The sequence below is a fragment of the Enhydra lutris genome, unplaced genomic scaffold (assembly GCF_002288905.1).
Source record: "Enhydra lutris kenyoni isolate GAN:26980312 unplaced genomic scaffold, ASM228890v2 scaffoldscaffold62, whole genome shotgun sequence".
In the NCBI taxonomy this organism is placed as follows: Eukaryota; Metazoa; Chordata; class Mammalia; order Carnivora; family Mustelidae; genus Enhydra; species Enhydra lutris.
Genome location: NW_019154146.1, coordinates 3,799,696 through 3,824,101, shown reverse-complemented (window position 1 = coordinate 3,824,101; position 24,406 = coordinate 3,799,696). Strand labels below are relative to the sequence as shown.

The 24,406-nt window shown below is 45.1% G+C and overlaps 1 protein-coding gene across 1 annotated transcript in view; it reads right to left on the bottom strand.

The window, feature by feature from the left end:
• LOC111158663 (chromosome unknown C6orf118 homolog) overlaps positions 1-24,406 on the bottom strand; it is a 39,953-nt gene that overhangs the window by 15,372 nt on the left and 175 nt on the right. The window contains exons 2-6 of the mRNA XM_022520856.1: positions 21,830-22,043; positions 21,249-21,693; positions 10,407-11,080; positions 9,418-9,540; positions 8,221-8,280 (exon numbers count right to left, since the gene is read on the bottom strand). Coding sequence (XP_022376564.1) covers positions 8,221-8,280; positions 9,418-9,540; positions 10,407-11,080; positions 21,249-21,693; positions 21,830-22,043 — 1,516 coding nt within the window. The remainder of the gene's footprint in view (positions 1-8,220; positions 8,281-9,417; positions 9,541-10,406; positions 11,081-21,248; positions 21,694-21,829; positions 22,044-24,406) is intronic.

Sequence of the window (24,406 nt, the reverse complement as noted above, 5' to 3'; positions counted from 1 at the left end):
CATTCATATTATAGGGATCCCAGAAGCAAGAGAGAGAAAAGGGGACAGAAAATTTCTTTGAAGAAATAGCTGAAAATTTCCCTAATCTGGAGAGGGAAAGAGACATTCAGATCCATTAGGCACAGAGAACACCCAACAAAAATAAAATTTTTAAGAAAAATTTTTTTAAATTTTAAAAAGGAGGGGCACCTGGGTGGCTCATTGGGTTAAAGCCTCTGCCTTCAGCTCAGGTCATGATCCCAGGGTCCTGGGATCGAGCCCCACATCAGGCTCTCTGCTCAGCAGGAAGCCTGCTTCCTCCTCTCTCTCTTTCTCTGCCTGCCTCTCCCCCTACTTGTGATCTCTGCCTGTCAAATAAATAAATAAAATATTAAAAAAAATTTTTTAAAGGAGATCCACACCAAGACATATTGTAATTAAGTGGGTAAAATGTAGTGATAAGGAAAAAAAATTTAAAGCATCAAGACATATGTAGACAGTTACATATAGGGGAAACCCTACAAGGCTATTAGTGGATTTTTCTGTAGAAACTTTGCAAGCCAGAAAAGGGTGGCATGAAATATTCAAAGTGCTGAATGGGGAAAATCTGTAGCCAAGAATACTTATTCAGCAAGGCTAAAATTCAGAATAGAAGGAGAGATAAAGAGTTTCCCAAACAAATAAAAACTAAAGGAGTTCATGACCACTAAACCAGCCCTACAAGAAATATTAAAAGGGACACTTTGAGTGTAAAGAAAAGACCAAAAGTGACAGTACCAAAGGTAGGAAACACAAAAGCATTACAAACAAATATTTATATAAAAAGTCAGTCAAGGAATTCACAAAATAAAAGGATGTAGATTATGACACCATATACCTAAAATGTGGGAAGGAGAGGACTAAAGAATGTGTTCAAACTTAAACAATAATCAACTTAATATAGACTGCTATATGTAGATGTTATATGCAAACCTAATGGTAACCACAAATCAAAAACCAGTAATAGATATACAAAGAACAACAAAATCCAAATGTATCACTAAGAAAACCAACAAATTATGAAAGAAGAAAGGATCAGGAAAAAAACCTCAGAAACAAAGACAAAATAAGTAACAAAATAGCAATATATACATATCTATCAATAATCACTTTTAATGTAAGCAGACTAAATACTCCAAGCAAAAGACATAGGATGACAGAATGGATAAAAAACAAGACCCATCTATATGCTGCCTACAGGAGACTCATTTCAGACCTAAAGACACCTGCAGATTGAAAGGGAGGGGACAGAGGAATATTTATCATGCAAATGAGTATCAAAATAAAGTTGGAATAGCAATGCTTACATCAGACAACATATACATATATATATTTTTTTAAGATTTTATTTATTTATTTGACAGAGAGATAGAGAGTACAAGTAGGCAGAGTGGCAGGGAGAGGAGAAGCAGGCTCCCATTCTAGCAGGGAGCCCAATGTGGGGCTTGATCCCAACACCCTGGGATCAGGACCTGACCCAAAGGCAGCTGCTCAACTGACTGAGCCAGCCAGGTACCCCAGACAATATAGATTTTAAAACAAAGACTGGAACAAGAGACAAAGAAGGACCATATATAGTAACAAAAGGGGTAATCTAATAAGAAGATATAACAATTGTAAATATTTATGCACCCAACATGGGAGCATGCAAATACATAAAGCAGTTAATAACAAACATAAGGTAATTAATTGATAGTAATACAATAATAGTAGGGGACTTTAACACTCCACTTACATCAATGGAGAGATCATTCAATCAGACAATCAGCAAGAAAACAATGGCATTGAGTGACACATTGGTCCAGGTAGATTTAAGAGATATATATTTTAACATTCTACCCTGAATTTCAAAATACACATTCTTTTCAGGTGTACATGGAACATTCTCCAGAATAGATCACATATTGGGCCACAGAACAAGTATCAACAGTTCAAAGAGATCAAAGTCATACTAAGCAGCTTTTCTGATCACAATGCACTGAAACTAGAAATCAAACACAAGAAAAAAATCTGGAAAGACAACAAATAAAAGGATGTTAAATAACATGCTACTAAACGATTAATAGGTTAACCAAGAAATCAAAGAAGAAATCCAAAAGTACATGGGAACAAATGAAAATGAAAACACATGGTCCAAAACCTCTGGGAGGCAGCAAAAGCTCTTCTAAGGGGGAAGTTTATAGCAATACAGGCCTACCACAAAAGGCAAAAATATCTCAAATAAACAACCTAACCTTATACCTAAAGGAGCTAGAAAAAGAGCAATAAACAAAACCAAAAAATAGAAGGAAGGAAAGAAATAATAAAGATTAGATCAGAAATAAATGATATAGAAAAAGAAAGAAAGGAAGGAAGGAAGGAAGGAAGAAAGAAAGTGTAGAACAAATCAATGAAATCAGGAGCTGGTTCTTTGAAAAAAAAAAAAACTAACAAAAATTGTTAAATAAAACTATATAGGATGCCTGGGTGTCTCTGTTGGTTAAGCCTCCAATTCTATTTTTTTTTTAAAGATTTTACCCATTTATTTGAGAAAGAGTGAGAGAGAGATTAAGAGAACAAGTTGGGGGAGATGGACAGAGGGAGAAGCAGACAGCCTAAAGAACAGGGAGCCCAATGTGTGATTTGATCCCAGGACACCCAGATCATGACCTGAGCCAAAGATAGACACTCAACCGAGCCACCAAGGTGCCCCCTTTTCCTTTGCTTTTCTCTTTTCTTTTCTTTATTTTATTTTTTTTTTAAGCCTCCAGCTCTTGAGTTTGGCTCAGGTCATGATCTCAGAGTTGTGAGATTGAGCCTCATGTCGGGCTCTGTGCTCAGGTGAATCTGCTCAAGATTCTCTTTCTCCCTCTCTCTCTCAAAACAAATAAATAAATCTGTAAAAATAAATAAGTAAGTAAGTAAGTAAAATTACAAATGAAGGAGGAGGAAGAACCACCAATATCACAGAAATACAAACAATTACAAGAGAATATTGTGAAAAACTATATGCCAACAGATCAGACAACCTAAAAGAAATGGATAAATTCCTAGAAACATATAACCTACTGAAGCTGAAGCAGGAAGAAATAGAAAAAGTGAATAGACTATATGCGGAAAGGAGATTGAATCAGTAATCAAAAAACCCTCAACAAACCAAAATCCAAGATCAGTTGGCTTCATAGCTGAATTCTACCAAACTTTTCAAGAAGAGTTGATACTATTTCTCAAACCATTACAAAAAAATGGAAGAAGGGGGAAAACTTCCAAATTCATTCTATGAGGCCAACATTACCCTGATACCCAAAGAAGATAAAGACACCACCAAAAACAAAACAAAACAAACAAACAAAAAACCCTACAGGCCAGTATGGTTGATGAACATAAATGTAAAAATACTCAACAGGGACACCTAGTGGCTTAACTGGTTAAGTGTCTGCCTTCAGCTCAGGTCATGATCCCAAGGTCCTAGGATAGAGTCCCACATGCGACACCTTGCTCAACTGGGAGCCTGCTTCTCCCTCTGCTCCTCCCCCAACCCCACTCATTTCTCTCCCTCTCTCTCTGACAAATAAATAAATAAAATCTTTTTTAAAAAATCCTCAACAAAATGCTAGCAAACCAAATCCAACAATACATTTTAAAAATCATTCTCCACAATCAAGAGGGATTTATTCCCAATATGCAAGTGTAGTTCAATTTTTGCAAATCAGTGTGATACATCATATCAATAAAAGGGTAAAAACCATGAGATTATTTCAATAGATGCAGGAAAAAAGCATTTGACAAAGTGTAACATCCATTCATGATAAAAGCCCTCAAGTAGGTTTATAGAAAACAAACCTCAACATAATGAAGGCCATATATAAATATGTATATACCAAACATCATACTCATCGGGGAAAAACTGAGAGTTTCCCCTCTAATGTCAGTAACAAGACAAGGATGTCTACTCTCACCACTTTTATTCAAACTAGAACTAGAATTCCTAGCCACAACAATGAAACAACGAAATAAATAAATAAATAAATAAATAAAAGGTATCCAAACTGGAGAAGTAAGACTCTCACTACTTGTAGATGCCATGATACTCTATAAAGAAAACCCTAAAGATCACCAAAAATCTACTAGAACAGATAAAGGAATTCTATAAAGTTGCAAGATACAAAATCGATGTGCAGAAATCTGTTGTATTTCTATATGCTAATGATGAAGCAGCAGAAAAACTAAGAAGACAAGTGCATTTACAATTGCACCAAAAATAATAAGACACCTAGAATAAACCTAACCAAAGAGGTAAAAGACCTGTACTCTGAAAACTAAAATATTGATGAAAGAAATTGAAAAGGACACAAAGAAATGGAAAGAGGTTCCATGCTCATGGATTGGAATATGAAATATTGTTTAAATGTCAATACTACCCAAAGCAATCTACAGATTTAATACAAACCCTACCAAAATACCAACAGCATTTTCCACAGAACTAGAATTTTTAAAATCCTCAAATTTATATGAAATCACAAAAAACCCAATTGTTGAATCAATCTTGAAAAAGAAAAGCAAAGCTGGAGGTATCACAATTCCAGATTTCAAGTTATATTACAAAGCTGTAGTAATCTAAACAGTCTAGTATTGGCACTAAAATAGACACATAGCTCAATAGAACAACAGAAAGCCCAGAAATGAACCCACAATTATATGGTTGATTAATCTTTGACAAAGCAGGAAAGAATAGCCAATAGGAAAAGGATAATCTCTTCAATAAACACTGTTGGGAAAACTGGACAACTACATTGAGAAAAAAGGAAACTGGAACACTTTCTTACACCATATACAAAAATAAGCTCAAAATGGATTAAAGAAGGGCGCCTGGGTGGCTCAGTTGGTTAAGCGTTTTCCTTTGACACGGGTCATGATCCCAGGGTCCTGGGATGGATCCCCATGTTGGGCTCCCTGCTCAGTGGATAACCTGCTTCTCCCTCTCGTGCTCCCCCGACTTGTGTTCCCTTTCAAGCTCTCTCTCTATATATATCAAATAAATAAATAAAATCTTTAGAAAAAATGGATTAAAGACCTTAATATGAGACCTGAAGTCATAAAAGTCCTAGAAGAGAGCATAGGCAGTAAGGTCTCTGACATTGGCCTTAGCAACATTCTCCTAGATCTGTTTCCTGAGGCAAGGGAAATAAAAGCAAAAATAAACTATTGGCACTATATCAAAATAAAGCTTCTGTACAGTGAAGGAAACAATCAGCAAAAATAAAGACAACCTATGGAATAGGAGAAGATACTTGCAAATGACATATCGAACGAGGGGTTGGTATCCAAAATATGTAAAGAACTTATAATCAAGAATCGAAACTCAACTCAACACTCAACACTCAAAAAACCAAATAATCCCATTCAAAATGGGCAGAGAGGGAGTGCCTGGGTGGGGAAGTCAGTTAGGGATCTGACTCTTGGTTTCAGCTCAGGTCGTGATCTCAAAGTTGTGGGATTGAGGCCCACATTGGGCTCTGCACTCAGCATGGAGTCTCCTCAAGATTCTCTCTCTCCCTCTGCCCCTTCTGATCATGCACTCTCTCTCTCTAAAATAAATAAATATTTTTTTAATGGGCAGAAGAAATGAATGACATTTCTCCAAAGAAGACATCCAGATAGATGGCCAAGAGACATGAAAAGATGGTCCGCACTACTCACCATCAGGGAAATGCAAAATAAAAACTATAATGAGATATCACCTCACACCTATCAGAATGACTAAAGTCAACAACACAAGAAACAAGACATTGGTGGATTTGTGGAGAAAGGGGAATGCTGATACACTGTTGGTGGAAATGTCAACTGGTGCAGCCAGGCTGGGAAATAGTTCAGACATTCTGCGAAAGGTTAAAAATAGAGCTACACTACAATCCAGTAATTGAGGTACTGGGTATTTACCCAAAGAATACAAAACACTAATGTAAAGAGAGACATACACCCCAATGTTTACAGCAGCATTGTTTACAACAGCTAAATTATAGAAGTAGCCCAAGTGTCCATAGACTTACAAATGGATAAAGAAGATGTGGTGTATGGATATACAATGGAGTATTACTCAGCCATGAAAAAGAATGAAACCTTGACATTTGCACCTACATGGATGGAGCTAGAAAGTATAATGCTGAGGGGAAAAAATCAGCCAGAGAAAGACAAATACCATATGATCTCACTCACATGTGGAATTTAAGAAACAAAACAAAAAAGCAAAGGGGGCAAAAGACAGTGATAAGCCAAGAAACAGACTCTTAACTACAGAGAACTGATGGTTCCCAGAAGGACAGGGGTGGGGAGATGGGAGACATAGGGGATGGGGATTAAGGAGCACATGTGTCCTGAGGACCACCTCGTGGTGTATGGAAATGACGAATCACTATCTAGTACGCCTGAAATGAAGATTACACTGTATGTTAGCTAACTGGAATTAAAATAAAAAATAAAATAACTTCAGAGGAAAAGAGTTAAGAAGTAAATCAGAATTGGCCTTGTAATGCTGTGAGTTTTCTCAGATACAAAGAAACTATACTTCCCATTTTATAAGATAGGATGTTTAAACTTTATTGAATTCAAGAAGTCAAGAGTAGTTTTAGCAGTGTCACTCTTTATTTTCAAGACTGAGAAAGTTACTCCTGCAGTCTGTTCTTTTTACCGGAACTTTCACACGTGTAAACGCGAGCCTGGAGGGAGTCCCCGGGCTTGTGAGCTGGGGGAGGGGGACCCCTGTGGCTAGCCATCACAGTGCCTTCTTCATGCTTTCCCTACAGGTACCAAATGCACCTGCTCCCTGGTAATTCTTGACAGTTCCCAAACTGTTTCTACATGTTTACTTCAGTGGTTTGGGAACTGTCAGCACGTCAGCATACGCCCCACCCCCAACTCTGCCTCCCGCTTCTGTGTCTGGGTCCAAATTCCTCTTTTCTCATCAGGATGCCTGTCACTGGATTAGGAACACCCCCACACAACGACTTCATCCCCACTTGATTACATTTGCACAGACCCTATTTCCCAGGAAGATCACACTCACAGTTGCCAAGCGGACACGATGTCTTGGAGGACATTACTCAGCCGCGCACAGCTGCCTCATGGGGGACATGCAGGGAAGGCGTGTAATCCAGGCCACCGAGTGGCACTGGTGAGATGAGGACTACTACTACTTAGCTACTCCAGTAGCTAAAGTTCAATGAAGGACAGCGTAAAAAAGGTGTTGGAAACTCTATTTTGAGATATTTATGGAACATCTTCTAAATTTTATATCATTGTCATAACAAATTACCATAAATTTTGTGGCTTAACATAAACCTATCACTGCCATTCTGTAGGCAGGAGTCTGGGTTTGCTCTGCTGGGCCCTGCTAGGGTCTCCCTGGGCTGAAATCAGGGTGCTGGCTGGGTACCTTCCTTTCTCAAGGCTCTGGGGCAGACTCTCCTCCAGGATCCCTCAGTGGCTGGCAGGACCCACTTCCTTGAGGTTGTAGGACTGAGCTCCTGTCCTTGCTGGCTGTCAGCTCCTGGATGCCTCTCCCTAGTCCCTGTATGTAGGTCCTCCATCCCAGAGCCCCCAGTGACCATGGAACCCTCCTCTCCCAGGGAATCTCTCTGACTCCCGCTCAGCCACTTCTCCCTTCTGAGTGCAGCCAGAGAAGGTTCTCTGCTTTGAGGGACCCATGTGATCAGATTGGGCCCATCCAGGTAATTCTGGAAAATCTCCTTATTTTTAGGTCTGTAATCTGCTCACTCTGGACACCTAAGTGTTAATGTCCAGCAGGAAACTAGAAACAAGTATAACCTAGAACCCCCAGGAAATATCTGGGTGACATACACAGAGCTGGGGGTCAGCAATGCAGGGGTGTGCACATGTAGCTCATAAGCAGGGCAAGAGGGAGAAAAGAGAGGGACAATGCCTAGGGAAACAGCCCGGTGAGGACTGGGTTACGGAAAGGAGGAGCCAGAGAGGTCACTGACGATGGGTGGCCAAAGACATTGGCAAAACCCAGGAGCTGTGTATGCCCCCTACCATCCCACCACTCACTCTCCCGTGGGCAGGAGGTAAATTCTTTACCCATGGTGTCCTTCAGCCTGTAGAGACACAAATGGGGCTTCTTGGATTCAGAATACTTTCTCCTACTCGTGAAATGGGAAGAAATGGAGTAGTCTCTATTCAGACACCTGGAGGATGGGCTGTTACCTTGTCCTGGGACGAGGCCTGGGACTGCAGAAGGATTGCCATGTAGAGCTCATATTCATCCTGTACCAAAAAAAAAAAAAAATCCATTGAAAATGTGTTATATCATCACAGTGTAAGTTTCTTCGCAGGGACAAATAATACGGAAGTTAAGGGTGTCAGTTTAGATCATTTTAAAAACTACAAAATGTTCCTTCAGTATATAACCCACAGAACACACAATGAAGTGCATAAAATCTCACCAACTTCGAAGCACATTTGAGCGTGAACTGTTGATCACCTCAGAATAGCTTCCTAAAATACCTTGACACACATACAACATGTGATCTCCTGCCATACAGAGGCTCAGTGAGTCCTTCCCACCTGCCAGGACTCACTGAGTTCCATGGCCGTTGGGGGCTCTGGGATGGAGGACCTACATACAGGGACTAGAGAGAGAAGCTCCCTAGGGATGGGGACATTCTCTGGAGAACAGGCTACTGTATGGCTGCTCTTAAGCATTCCTTGTCTTCAGGACTTAGGCAATAGCAAGATCTGGAAGCAATCTCCATAATACCCATCACTCTTTTACCCCCTATCCCCACCTCTTTCCTCTCTGAAACCCTCAGTTTGTTTCGCAGGGTCCATAGTCTCTCATGGTTTGTCTCCCTCTCTGATTCCTCTCCCTTCACTGGGTGTTATACCTAACTAATGAATCACTGAACCCTACTTCAAAACTTCAAAAACTAATGATGTACTGTACAGTGAGTAACTGAACATAATAAATAAATAAATACACACACACACATGCACACAAGATCTGGAAGCAACCTCTTTTCAACTCAGTTTTGGTATAAAGGTCACTTTCATCATGAAATCACAGCAAAATTCCATAAGAATGTATATGAAATAATTATGCATACTTATAAAAATTTAAATGTTACATATGTGCAATTTAGAAAAACCTATAAATAATTGGGAGATTTTAGTGGGGGGGTGGGTATGGGCTTGAGGATTGAGCTAGCTGGTTATTTACTCCCATGGCCTACTTGTAATTGATGTGGCTATATGCACATTACTTTGAGTCTGTGAGTGATTTTCATCATCTGTAGGATGGAGGCCATAATACTTGACAGAATTTCTGGGAGAATTGAGACTCTGTGTGCAGAACATCATGTGTGGCTCTCAGTGGTTATGTGGGAAAAAAACATTTTTTATTACCTTGACTTCTTTCAAGATGTCACCAAATATCAAAGAACTATTGCAAATATCTTCAAAGACTTCTCCAAAGATGTGCAGTCTGTTGAACTGCTGAGGTTCACATATGCACACTTTCTGGAGTTCCTGGTACAAAAATAGAACCCGTCATTTCAGGATGTCTTCATTTTCCTTTCCAAATAACTTCTCAGGTGGAGGAATAAGAACTTCCACGGGGCCTTCTATCAGAGAGCCCAGCTCCCACCACCCCAGAGTTGGGTCTGGGCAGAGCCAGGTAGCAAACCAAGGGGCGTCTGATTCCCTCTGAGCAGTGCTGAGAAGGTCTGACTTCATGGTTGTCAAAGGCATTGATCTACATTTTTTTTAATTCACTCCCTTACATGCTGTACTCGAGGACACTGCATCCACAACGTCCCCAGGGTCTTCCTCTTTCCATTAGTCCTCTCAGCCAAAACCCTCATCAGGTTTGATTATTTCTCAGCTATGCTGCTATTTCTTCCCTTCCTGCATTTTCACCCTTGCATCACATCCGTGGTCCCTGTGGCTGACTCACAGCCCCCAGGGAGTTCACCAAAGCTCCTCCCATCATGCTAACCCTGTTCCACAGACATGGGTGACTCTGGGAAGACTGTACCTACGTTACCTAACCATCTACTCCCACCTCACTCTCCCTGCACATGCTTCCATAGTGAGTTAGGCAAACCTTTCCTCAGAGTCTGCTATCCATGAACATTGTATACCACAGCTGCCAGGCAGTATCTGATGCCCTGCTTATGAAGTCGCCTCCAACTGACCCATTTCCAGACTTAGCCTTTCTTTACTTCTCTCTGTTATCATCTACCTCGTGTCAGATGTTCTCAGCAACTGCTAGGTAAACTCTTTTCTATCTGGAAATGTAAAGGAGGTGCCTGAATGCAGGTCTCCACCCATGACATTTAGATGCTAGGAACTACAGGAATGTGACCGCAGTACAGCAGAATCATCCTCCTCACCTGTTCCAACTTCTTTTCATGGCATATTGCTGCCTTTCTCCCAGTGAAATCGTGCTTCATGAGATCTTGCTTTGCAAGAACTTCTTTTTGGAAGCACAGGAACTTTCTGTACTTGTCTGTCTTTGTAACACCAGATAGGTAGGAGCTGATGTACTGGTACTTATCCTTGGGTGGGGGAGACATCACACACTGACGGCTGGACTCCACTGTTCTGTATTTGAGAACCTTCATCTCTGGCAATCTCAGTTCTTCTCTCCTCCACAGTTCTGCAGAAGCCTCTTTTCCTGGAGCCTTCCTTGGAATGAAGTCCTCTTCTGAAGTGCGGGAAATAGGCTCCAGAGGGTCCAAATACCTGAATAGTGGTGTGGTCTGGACATCTTTTGGACTCAGAGCTGTATTGATGGTAAAATAAGCCAAAGCATCTTTCATCTTTGCAATCTTCTTATCAGATGGTTTCTCTACTTTGAAGACTTTTTCCCCTTTTGGTCTGTTGGCATTGGGCCAGTGATAGAGGATTGTCTCAGGAGGCCTGTAGAGCTTATTGGAATTCAAGTGCCCAGAGGTGTAGAGATAGATGTCATCTCTGTGGTCTTTCTGAAGTTTGTTCAAAAGTTTTGTTAGATTGCATAAAGGCCTATCACCTTGCACCCCACAGTGCTTCCATCTCATGTAAACTGGTCAGAAGAGATAATAAGATTATTAAATATTAGTTCCACAATAAGACAACAAAACAGCTGTGTGCATTTGCTGAGCCTGCATATCCCATTCCCAGAGGAGGAACCGACAGACACAGACAGAAAACAACACAAAAGCCAGGCCTAGCAGCAAACGGGGAGCTGCTGGATACACAGGATACACAGCTCTGATCAGAAAGCCCAGTGACCTGCAGGGATGCCTGGCTGGCCTGCTCAGTTCATAGAGCATGCAACTCTTGATCTTGGGGTTGTAGTTTCGAACCCCATGTTGGGTGGGGAGATTACTTAAAAATAAAATCTGGAAGGGAGGCAGGGAGAGAGGGCAAGAGGGTGGGAGGAAAGAAGGAAGGAAGTCAGTCAGTCCAGGGCCCTTCAAAGCCAGGAAGAAGGAGGAAGGGACTTTTGGTTCAACACAGGGTCTCTTACCATAGTAGCAAAAGTTCCAAAAGGAAAGTTTAACAGTGTAATTATAATTCCTAATGATGGCGCTTAGAGACATTCACCCCTTGGAAATAAAGACGGGTGTTTTTCTTTCTCTCTGTATTGAAATGACTCAGAGTCCCTGATCAAACCCTTCAGTGACTGCTGAGCCAGGCACCCCTTCTCCTCCCATCCCCACTTGCAGGAAGATAAGGAGTTGATGAAGACCCCAGCTCCTTCCACAAAGGGCCCTGCTTCTCATATGTCCCAGTGGTAGGGTCTCTGTGGGCACATGGTCCAGGACATGAAACTGTAAAACTTGAATTTTTGAGTCAGTTTCCTGACCACATGATCTCAAAAAGCTTACATAATCTCTCTGAATCATAGTTTCTCCCTCTGCAAGATCAGGATAATCATCCTACTCGAAAGGATTGATTGGCAGCTAAATGGAATCACATTTGGCAGAGTGGCCCATGGCCTGAAACAGACACTCCATAAATGGTAAATATTTTTAAGAAAGAATTCTAGGACAGGGGACACCTTCTGAAATGCTTCTGGTAAAACATGGATTGGCCCAGACTTCAGCATGGGGAAAGGAGATTTCTTTTTGGCCACGCACTCTGAGGATCACAGAGCAGCTAGCCCACAGCAGCACCTTCCCAGAGAACCCTGGAGTAACAAGTAAGCAGATCCTCTGTCCCCAGCATGTTACCTGAGCTGGGAAGGGCACTGGCAGCAGAGTGGTAAAGCAGGCCCACCAGAGGCCTCAAGGGCCCATTCTGAACTCCCACAGACCACGCATTACTCACGCTCTCTGGTCCTTACAAGGATTCCATCTGTAACTGGTTTTGTCCCCATTTTGTAAAAAGGAAGCTGAGAAGGAGTTCTGGGACCCACTCATGTCCAGACACCTAACTAGTGGCAGAACTGATTCCTGAATAAAACATTTTAACCGAACTGCTAGATCATCTCTCTCATTCCACAAGGGCCTGACCAACACAGGGGAGGACTTTCTGGAACCCACGCCACATCCAAATCCATTTCCCTGACCAATCCATGTCTGAAGTAATGATAATAAATCAGGATACGTGGTTTCCTCTGTTTTCACCTAAGAAAAGAAAGGCCCAGAGAATATGAAGAAGTAGAATCATTTCTATTATTATGTAACAAATTATCACAAACTTAGTAGCCTCAAACTCACGTATTAGATCACTGCTCTGTAGGTCCAAACTCCAACATGAAGGGGTTGGGTTCTCAATTCAAGATACTACAACACAGACACCAAAATGTGGGCCTGGTTGAGGTCTTGGAAGCTTTAGGAGAAAACCGGCTTCCAGGCTCATTCCTGTTATTGACAGAATCCAACTCCTTGGGATCGTAGGACAGATGTCCCCACTTCCTGGCTGTTGGTGGGGGTCACTCTAAGCTCCCAGTGGCTGCCCTCATACCTGAACACACACATCCCCTCATCCCTGAGTCCCCTTCTCATACTTCTCATGCCCCAGACCTCTGACACCTCCTCCATGGCCAGCTCCATGTGATTAGGTCAGGCCCACCCAGCAGGTTTCTTATCTTGAGGTCACTGGTACTGTGGGACATAGTGCAATCACCGAGCACTCTCTCTTCATGTTCAACGTCTTAAGGATTGCCAAGTACAACACCAGAGGTCAGGGAAACTTGAGCCATCTCTGAGTTCTACCCATCTCAGGATGCTGACGAACCCAGAGCACAGTCTCCCCTTGCATTGTCCCATGAAGAGACAAACCAACCTTTCCCATCTATGTGGTCAGATATTAGGGCAAATACTTCCAGCAGTAGGATTCTTAAGAATTTATCCCTATTGATCAGCTTCTTACTTCAAAGAAACCACCTATAAGATGTTAAAATATTAAAAGAACCATTTTTGAAGACAGTTAATCATTATAATTAATCAAAAGCATAAACATTAAAGAAGACACGTTGTATTTGTTGGGCTTCTCCAGAGGACAGAACCAATAGGAGAGAGAGAATATATAAAGAGATTTGTCATAAGGAATTGGCTCTCTTGGTTATGCCCTCTGGCAAGTCCAGAATCTGCAGGGTCGTTCAGCCTGTGGGATACCCACTTCATGCCCAAGGCTTTCTGCTAGAGAATTCCCTCTTGCTCTGGGGAGGTCAGACTTGATTCTACTAAGGCTTTCAACAGATTAGATGAGGCCCACCCACATTTCAGAGAGCAATCTGCATGACTCAAAGTCTACTGATAAAAATGTTAATTTTTTTATCCAACAAACATCCTTAACAGAAATATCCAGAATGAAATGGGCACCGTGCCCTAGCTGAGGTGACACCTAAAATCCACCATCATGCGTGTTACTCCAATTCTCTTTGGAAAGTGGGAGAAGGAGGCAGCTCAGTTGTTTATTTTATTTCTGAAAAGGATTTGAAAACCCCAGAAAATGAGCAAAATCATTTTCCTACTTAGAATTTTTTTCTTTAGATTAAAACAAGACTTGCTTCACTAGATTTAGAGATTCTGGATTCCATTTCTCTTTCCCAAATTCTTACAATATGTACCAGGACTCCCATACTGGCATAAATATTTTCATTTTTTTTTTCTATCTGAAAACATTGTTTGTTATTTGCATATTCTCCTATCTCAGTCTGACAGAAAAAGAACAGAAAAGGTTGAAATAATTCATTGGAAAATGTGCTTCTTTACCAAATAATCTGGAAACAAATTTGTTTTAAGTAAAACCAATGTTGAATAGATATTGATAAGACATAGTAATACATTTTTTGGATTAGGTTGAAGTTAATAAATATTTCAAACATTAGCATTTGAAATTTTTAAACACAAGGCATAGTTACTGGTGTTTCATCTTTTCCAAGATGAAGCAGTAGGTCTTTAATGTCAAAATTATTACAAGTCACTTCCCTGTGTTTTGTGGTCTTGGGGAAACTTGGAATCCCATAGAAGATAAACATCTTCTTGGACTGTCTCCCTCACCTCCAGACTTAAGTTAGCAACATTCTTAGTATGTGTTAGAGGCAAGAATTGAGAGAAAAGAGCAGGCCAATCCTGGCCCCACAGACTCCTTGCCCTATGGGGCACATATGGCCAGAGGAGAGCCCCGGGACCTTGGAGAACCAGGCAGGCCAGGCTGGATGTTTGAATTCCTTGAAGAATACACATGGGGCCCCTTCTGTATGTGCAGAACCCCTTCTTCTGGCTTTTCGGCTCTCCCCCATTTTAATCACCTGTAGGATATTTAAAACTCTTCTCAAGATTGTAAGCTCTCTTTCCAGAACTCTGTGGTTGGCTTTATACTGGCTACCTCCTGTAATATCCTTCCACTGTGATTTCTACTTTTTCTCAAGGGAAGAAACTGTTTTATTAACATTGGCATCTTCAGAAAAAGACCAAGAGTAACTAGGTTGCTTCATGAGTAAATGTGGAAAAGAAATCATATTTTTTTAAAGATTTTATTTAATTATTTGACAGAGAGAGTTCACAAGTAGGCAGAGAGGCAGGCAGAGAGAGAGGAAGGGAAGCAGGCTCCCTGTGAGCAGAGAGCCTGATGTGGGGCTCAATCCCAGGACCCTGGGATCATGACCTGAGCCGAAGGCAGAGGCTTTAACCCACTGAGCCACCCAGGCACCCCAAGAAATCATATTTTTAAAATTTTAAAATTAGTATTTTTTAAAGATTGTATTTATTTATTTACTTATTTATTTGACAGAGAGAGAGCAGGAGCACACAGCAAGGAGAGTAGGAGTGGGAGAGGGAGAAGCAGACTCCCTGCTGAGCAAGGAGCTGGATTCAGGACTTGATCCCAGGATCCTGGGATCATGACCTGAGCCAAAGGCAGTTGCTTAACCAAGTGAGCCACCCAGGCTCCTATTTTAGAATGTTAAATAATAAGGTCAAATTCTACTCTGTATCACACTGCTGTCATGTCTAGCACACATCTCCAGTGCTAGAGTGAGAAGGGAAAAACACACTTGACAGTACTTATCTTAGATGGGTTGGACGTGGAAAGCAGATTAATGGGTCCACCCAATTCTATGTTCCTGATGAAGGGACTTTGCAGATTTCATCACAATTATGACCTTAGAATGAAGAGATTTTCCAGAATTACCTGGATGGACCCAATCTGATCACATGGGTTCCTCACAGCGGAGAACCTTCTCTGGCTGCGCTCAGAAGGGAGAAGGGGCCGAGCGGGAGTCAGAGAGATGCCCTGGGAGAGGAGGGTTCCATGGCCGTTGGGGGCTCTGGATGGAGGACCTACATACAGGGACTAGGGAGAGGCGTCCAGGATCTGACAGCCAGCAAGGACAGGAGCTCTGTCCTACACCTGCAAGGAAGTGGGTCCTGCCAGCCACTGAGGGATCCTGGAGGAGAGTCTGCCCCAGAGCCTTGAGAAAGGAAGGTACCCAGCCGGCACTCTAACAGGGCCCAGCAGAGCGAACCCAGACCCCTGCCCTACAGAACGGCGATAACTTTGGTTTGCTTTAAGTCACTGAATCTGCGTTCGTCTATCATAGCAGCAGAAGAAACACACAGTGCGGGGAATGTAGGCAGGGTGGTTCCCAGGCCTGGCAGGGCTGGAGGGTGGTGATGCTGAGGTGGGGGTTAGTCGCCAACAGAAGAGGCAGGAAAATCGCTAAGTAGTCCTGACAATTCAGGGATAGCCTGAAGTGAGGGGAGTGAGGGGGGGGAGGGGCACGCACAGGACACCCCCACCCCCCAGACCAAGGATTCCAAATGGAAGAACGCAGTGATACCGCCTAACATTACAGAGGAGAAGCTCCGGTTTCTTTACGTGCATATTAAAGAAAAAATAACCTCCAAAGGCTGGAAGACTGTGAAAATCTCCCCGCGGCCCGCTGCACAGCCACTGCACAGCCGCTGCACAGCCGGGGTGCGGGGCCTGCACCCCGCAGCTCTGGGGGGCGTACCTTTGCTCTGCACCCGATTTACTTCTAAGAGTTTTATCTGGCAACTCATTTTCCCTCCTACTTTTTAACTTATGGGAGGTGTACTTACTAAGAAATACCAAAATAAGACGAGCCCATTCTGTTTCCAACCACTGTGTTGCACGGTTGGCCGAGGGCACGCAGTCAGCTTGCGATTTAAATCTTACGGGGCAGTTTTTTTTTTTTTTCTTTTTTTTAATTCTTCTTTATTAACATATAATGTATTATTAGCCCCAGGGGTACAGGTCTGTGAATCGCCAGGTTTACACACTTCACAGCACTCACTATAGCACATGCCTTCCCCAATGTCCATAACCCAACCACCCTGTCCCTACACCCCTCCCCCTGGCAACCCTCATTTGTTTTGTGAGATTAAGAGTCTCTTATGGTTTGTCTCCCTCCCGATCCCATCTTGTTTCATTTATTCCTTTCTTACCCCCCAAACCCACACGTTGCCTCTCAACTTCCTCATATCAGGGAGATCATATGATAACTGTCTTTCTCTGACTGACTTATTTCGCCCAGCATAATACCCTCTAGTTCCATCCACGTGGACATCCAGATGGCCAACAGACACATGAGAACGTGCTCCACATCACTGGGCATCAGGGAAATGCAAATCAAAACCACCATGAGATCCCACCTCACTCCAGTCAGAATGGCTAAAATTAACCAGTCAGGGAATGACAGATGCTGGCGGGGATGCGGAGAGAGGGGAGCCTCCTGCACTGCTGGTGGGAACGCGAGCTGGCGCGGCTGCTCTGGAACGCAGCGTGGGGCTTACAGGGCAGTCCGGGAACGCTGAGCACCGCGCACACCGAGCTCGCGAGGCAAAAAGCGGCTCAGACGTTCCGTGCACGCAGCACCGCGACGGTGGGCCCCCACCGGCTGCACCTCCCGCGCCCGAGCACCCCTGGGCCAGACAGAAACAAGTATTGGGTGCTAAACCGAGCCCTCGGACGACAGGCAGGGCCCCAGGTGGACCTCAGCGCGCGGGGGAAGCCCCCGGAAGCCAAGAGGAACTCCGGAAACGCGGAAACAGCTCGCCTGGAAAGTCCGACCGCGCGCCCGAGACCCGACGGACGTGGGCATGTAGAGCCTTTATAAAAACGGGGTTCTCATGCACACAGTCGGTGAGTGCAGTCGCTGCAGGAGGACCCGACGCCACCATGGTCGGGAGCTCACGGGAGAGGAGTGCCCTGGGCCCCTCACTTCACCGCGGGGGAGAATGAGCCACCGGGGCTTTCCGTCTGGCCTCAGGGGTCAGTCCGGGCTGCTGCTCGCCGGCTCTCACCCGCCCGCCAAGCCAGGTGCGCAGAAGGGGCGCAATGCCCTGCAGGGGGTGGAATTTCTTTCTTTCTTTCTTTCTTTTCTTTTAATTTCTCACGCTTGAGGTTTTTGGGGGTTTTTTGTTTGTTTTGTTTTTATTTTATTTATTCATTTGACAGAGAGAGAGATCACAAGTAGGCAGAGAGGCAGGGAGGGAGGGGGAAGCAGGCTCCCCACGGAACAGAGAGCCGATGCGGGGCTCGATCCCAGAACCCTGGGATCATGACCTGAGCTGAAGGCAGAGGCCTAACCCACTGAGCCACCCAGGCGCCCCTGGAATTTCTTTCAACATGGTTATAACTTAGACTCCACGGCTCAGTGCAGCAAGCTTTCTCCCAATTCAAAATTCCTCGGGACCAACGATCCCGTTTTCAGGCCGCGGTGTGGCGGGAAAGCGACGGCTTCGGGTCCGGTCCTAGAATCACAGCAGTAACCCTCGCCTTCGGGGACCGGAAGCTAAAAAAACGCGACGACTGTCCCGTGGTGGGCGGCTGGGGGAGGACGGCGGGATGGCGGCGTGCCGGGGAGCGTGCCCTCCAGTGGGTGGCTTTTTGGAAAGAGCACTCGGACCACCGTCTAGAAATCTCCCCCTTCATCTCTCCTCCTCGCAAAGGACACACGCGTGCGCAAGCACACACACGTGCGCGCACACCGGCACGCACACGGCACGCATACCTGCACGCGCACACACACACACACACACACACACACACACACACACGGCACGCACGCGCGCACACGACCTGCTTCCCCAGAGTGTGGCTGCCGGGCTTTCGGAGGTGGCACCGCGTCCCTAGACGCAGTCCCACTCCCTGGGGACCCGGGGCTGAGGGGCAGCCCCAGCAAGGTTTTCGTTTTCCACCCCGGGTTGGGAGCCGCTCGGGTTCTGGGCAAACCGCAGTTCCCACAGACCTCAGCCGGCAAACACAGAGCGCTGGGCGCGCACTTACGCTCGGGCTCTGGACCCCCAGCCATCGCCTCGGCTGCGCAGCTCAGGACTGCGGCCGCGGTTACCGCGGAGACGGACAACATTCGAAGCCCCGCCCCCGCTGGGCGGGGTTCCTCTGCTACTGGGCCACCCCCCCCCAGCCCCGCCCTCCGCCCTGCCCTCCCAGGCAAGCCTTCCTGAACCGGGAGTACCAGGTTTCTTGGCTTATTTTACTTTTTAAATTAAAACACTTTCTTTCATTTGCGAAACATCAAAATACCCTTGTACTCTAATACTTTACCAAAGCCTAGAGGTCAAAAAAGCAACTGGTCCTTGGCTGGGCATCTTTATAGAGACATTCAAGTTGCACAATGCACACCATATGCAACCGTACCTGGCATTCTAGCACGTAGTAGGTGCCAGTCACTAAATTATCACTTAGTTATTTTCCTAGTACGGAGATGAGATTACGTGAGGTAAAATAACTTGGCCACCATCAGTTAGTTAGCAGAGTAGAAGAATGTAAATGCACATCTGTTTGCAGTCTGTGCTCTTTCCTCAGGCTATGCCATGTGCCAAGGGAAGAAAAGCGAAAAATCTCTAAGTTTCCTATCTTTGCAAACTGTCGTTCTATTTAAATTTCTTCCAGCCAGGGAGGATTTGAGTGTCCTGGCATGGTGGCTGCAACTCTCAGACGTGACCTCAGGCGGGCCACTCACTGCTGCGCAGCTCACCGAGGAAGTGGTGATGATAAGGTTAAACAGTGCGTGTGAGAGAAAGCTGGGCACACAATCTCCTTTCATCTCCACTGGTGCTGGTCAGACACTTCGTAGGGTGAATGCTTTGGAAACCATGAAGTTGCCCCCACCCTAGCACGGCTTCGGTGGCTCCATACATAGGAGCATCTGGATTCAATCCGGAATAAATAAATAAAGAAAGAACAGAAGCGTTTCCTGATTTTCTCTCTCCCGCATTCACAGTCTTTAAGCATCTGACCATAACTAGAAATGCTGACATGAAAATACGCACACTGCGTAAGGGTACCTAACTAAGTATTGACCCAGGACAAGAGAAGATTTCTCCACATTCTGTTAATTATAAATTAGGGTGAGATGTGTGGCAAGCCAAGTTTTTGTATTACCAATTACTAGAGATGAAACAATGAGTCTTTCTGCTCCAAGCTGTTTAGTGATTGGGTGGCAGGCAGGCAGGTGACAGAGGTATTCTCCTCTCTCCTTCCACGGTTGGGCTCAGAAGACAGAGCTCCTGGCCCCGGGAGAGAAGGCCATGGGAAGTGTGGGCCCCAGAACCAGTGGGACACTTCCAAGAGCTCAGCCTGTGCTGTCTTCACACTATTCATTGGTACGAGAACGGATTTGGCTCATTCCACATGGAATTACAGATCACAAAGAAAATAATGTATGTCTCCCAAGTCGTCCCGGGTAGGACACATATACAGTTAAATTCAACCGTCTCTCATACACTAAAGATCAGGAAATCAATGGTCAAATTGCCATCAAACATTAAAACCCACTGCAGCTCTCCGACCGCTAAATATTTCAACAAGGTGTTTAAGGCAGAAAGATATTATTATCAGTGAAACTAACTGGTCCGCCAAGATCAGGAGATCTTGCTTGAGGCCAGATTTCTGTGTAGGAATCCCCAAGAGCTGCTCGCCACGCAAACTGAGCGAGCAGATACTCGAATTCGTGCTGTGCTTGTTTTTCAGCTCTGGGTGGCGCTGAAGCCCTCGGCAGAGTTACTGAAAGGGGCCCCTGCGGGTGAGACCGGAGCGCGTCCCTGCGAACTCAGTCCTGCACACTCGGCCTTTCACCCTGGGAGCATTCAAAGAGAAAACACGAAGTGTTGTCTGCTCTTGACGCTCTGCGAAGAATGCAGAAACGCACGATTCATTCCCTGCTCTAAAGATGCTCGGTGGAGAGGAGACGAACCCCTTAAGGGCAAGACGCGAGGGAGGGAAGAGACAGGTGCAAACTAGCGCAGAGGACGGAATGGGGGCGGGGGGTTGTGCTCCGGGCGGACCCCGCGTTCACCGCCCCATCATGGGCCAGCAGCCGGAGTGGAGAGCCTCCCCTGCGCTCGTAACAACCAACTCTTTGGAAATGTAACTGATCAAAAATAAACGTTTAGTTGCCGCCTTTCCAGCTGTAAGACTTCATTGTGTCAAAATAGACAAAGTCAAGACAACTTTTGTTTATTTTTTATTTACATATTTTATTTATTTGACAGAGAGACAGTAAGAAGAGGCAACACAAGCAGGGGGCGTGGGAGAGGGAGAAGCAGGCTCCGCAGTGAGCACGGAGCCCGATGCGGGGCTCGATCCCAGGACTGCGGGATCATGACCCGCGGAAGGCAGCCGCTTAACGACTGAGCCCCCAGGCGCCCCTGAAGACAACTTTTAAAGCGCCTTTGTGCTTTCTAAGCTCTGGAGTGACACGGGTGCCGCTTTTAAGGACGCCCCGGCGACTGTAGACTGAAATCACACACCAGCCCGACCGGGAGACGCGGGGCGCGACCAGGAGTCCGCAAGCTGCCAGCGAGCACCGGGCGAGTCGGGGGGACGGTCAGGTCGCTCGTGCACGCTGCAAGCGTTCGTGAAGAATTCCAAACACAGAGAGAGAGACCACGAGCTTCGGTTTAGAAAGATAACCCTGGGGTTCGCACTGCAGGCGGTGAAAACGGGCGGCGACGAGAGCCGGCCGTCGCGCTTCCCGTTCCACGCGCAGTTACAGCCCCGACCCCCTGCGCCCTGACGCAGTGCCGGCGAAGTCTCCTCCACCAATGGCCCGAGCGCTGCGGTCCCCGCCTCTTGCCTCCTGCTTTCCAAGGTCCGCACCCACGGGGAAATCTGCCCCAGGCTCCCCCTTCCCTCCCTGTTCTTCTCCACCGGAGGCACATTTCTCTGAGAACAACGTGCTCTTGTTTTTCCAATCTTAGAAATGTATAAAAACAAAGTATTTGCTTTGACTTTGCGTCTCTCTAAAGCAAAGGCACCCTCCCATTTACCAGACACCACAGATCCGGCGCAGGGAGGGCACGTGGCGGGTCCGCGCGGGTGGGGACCTTACCGCAGCTTTGCGCGCGCCCGGGGCTGGCGGAGGGGTCCCCGCCATGCCCGCGTCTGCCGCAAGGGGCGCTCTCTCCACGGATCTCAAACCTGGCTTGCAGCCTCGATTTTGCCCTAGAGGGACTTTTCTGCAATATAACTTTATTTTTAAGTGGCATTCGAGGACAAAATAACTACGAGACACAAGAAGGTTGGAAATGAGATGGAGAACACAACTTCTCCAGAAGGGCCCCCACCATTCTTCCCACCTGTGTCCTCCATGAGCCTCCTCTTAGTCCAGAAAGTAAAATACACCTTCCTCTCCTCAGACCGGTGCATAAAACCGCGTTTCTTTACTTCCAAACTGCCATTTACTGCTTGTCTAAAACTGTTTCAGTATTTCATTGAAATGGTTTTTCAACTGTGAAAATTGCTATATTGGGTCAGGATGTTTCATTAAAAACAATGAAAATATCTCTGATGCAATGGCTTCTGGAAAACCAGAATTAAAGCCATCAAGTGAGGGATAAGTGGGTAATGAAAATTCCCCTTGCTAACCACCCGCCCCTCCCTCCCGCAGCCTCCGGTTTCTCTCCCCCAAAACAAACCACATCTGGTTTCTTAGCTTCCAAGAGTCAGGCCACCCACAGACAGGGGCCCCTAACCACCCCCCACCATGATTTCCGTTGCACATAAGATGGCAGTTCCTGAACCTGGATTCTTTCTCTTAAAAAAAAAGTCTTGGAAATCATTCCACACCAGTATCTAGAGAGTCTGGCTTTCTTTTTTTCTCTTTTTTCCTCAGGTTTTTTTTTGTTGTTTTTTTTTGTTTTTGTTTTTGTTTTTGTTTTTTTTTTAATTTGAGAGAGAGAGCAAAGAGAGTGTGCAGGAGCGGGACAAAAGGAAGAGGGAGAGGCCAACTCTCGGCTGAGCAGGGAGCCCAGTGCTGGCTGGGATGCTGGGACTCCCAGGATCATGACCTGAATCAAAGGCAGATACTTAGCAGACCCCAGCCACACACGTGCCCCATCCTGACTTTTTAAACAGCTGTATTGTATTTCGTTTTTATAAAATCAACAGACAACGGGCTAACATGTATTGTTTCCATTCTTTTATATTAAACTCCTGTGCTCCCCTTCAGGTCACCTCTCAGGTGTGAGAGTATGCAGGGAAACCCAAGGAGCCAGGTGAGCCCACAGTCACAGGGTTTGTGACCAGAGGCTGTGCCCATTCACCCAGGACGCGCCACAGTGAGGGTGATGTGGGGCCGGGAGTTGATGGTCCAGGAAGATTTCTGGAGATGTTTTTGGAGCAAAAAAGGTGTTCTTATTAAAGCACAGGGACGGGACCCCGGGGCAGGTAGCACTGCTCTGGGACTGTGAGGAGTCGCTGACTATATACTTGAGTTTATAATTATAAACTATGTAATTTATACTTATATAAATATATAAGTAAGCATATAAATTTAAGTATATTATTTGAAAATCTAAAAAAAATTTTAAAAGTGTTGTGGGGGTGGGAGTGGCTCACCTGAGTGGCTCAGTCGGTTAAGTGTCTGCCCTCAGCTCAGGTCATGATCCCAGGGTCCTGGGATAGAGCCCCATGTCGGACTCCCTGTTCAGTGAGGACTCTGCTTCTCCACCTCCCTCTGACCAGTTTATGTGCTCACTCTCTCTCTCTCTCTCAGATAAATTTTAAAAAATCTTTAAAAATTTTAATATATAAGCTTATTTATATATTTATAATTTATATATTTCTTTATTTATATTTAGAATTTAGTGAGGGTACGGGAGAGCATAAGTCTCGAAGGAATTGGCAGCAAGGCTTCCATGACCTTGAGGGGCTGGCTGCTATGCAGATAAGGTTATTTACTACTTCCTAGTAAAATATTAGTCTTGAGACCCTCAGATGGGTAGGCCATAGCTTTGGAAGATGAATGCTAACAGGTATCTTGGGGGTGGGGTGGTGTTCACAGTCATCAGAGGCATCAGAGGGGAGCAACACTGTCAGAAGCCGAGCTCTGGTGACACATGAAGGGAAGTCCTCACAGGGAGCGGGAGGGGTGTGACCGTCTTCAGCCTCAAGAATCCTGCCCGGAGACCTGTGCTCCTTTCTCAACCATCAAGGATGCCTGTCCCCACTTCTTCACCACCAAACGTGGGGCACCCATCAATATGTTACCACACCCCTGATCTTTGCAAATACAAAATTGCAAACTGGTTGGTGAGAGAGGAAAAATGCACCATTAAACTGTGTAGGAAATGAATAAGATGTAATAACTTTTGAAAACAGTTGCAGGATTACTATTTTAGGTGGACGATCGGAGAGGCCTCTCTGTGTTTCCTGTTGCTCTTGTAACATCCACAGATGTTGTAGCTTAAGACAATATAAACGTATTATCCTACAGTTCCATAGTTCAGAGGTTCTAGACAGATCTCACTGGATAAAATCCAGGTGTCCGCAGGACTGCGTTCCTTCTGGGGGCTGAAGGGAGCATCTGTTCCCTTTTCTTTCCCAGGTCTGGCGGCGTCTGCCCTACAGGGCTCCTGGGGCCTTCCTCTACCTTCAAAACAAGTAATGAACCATGGCTGGGTTCTTT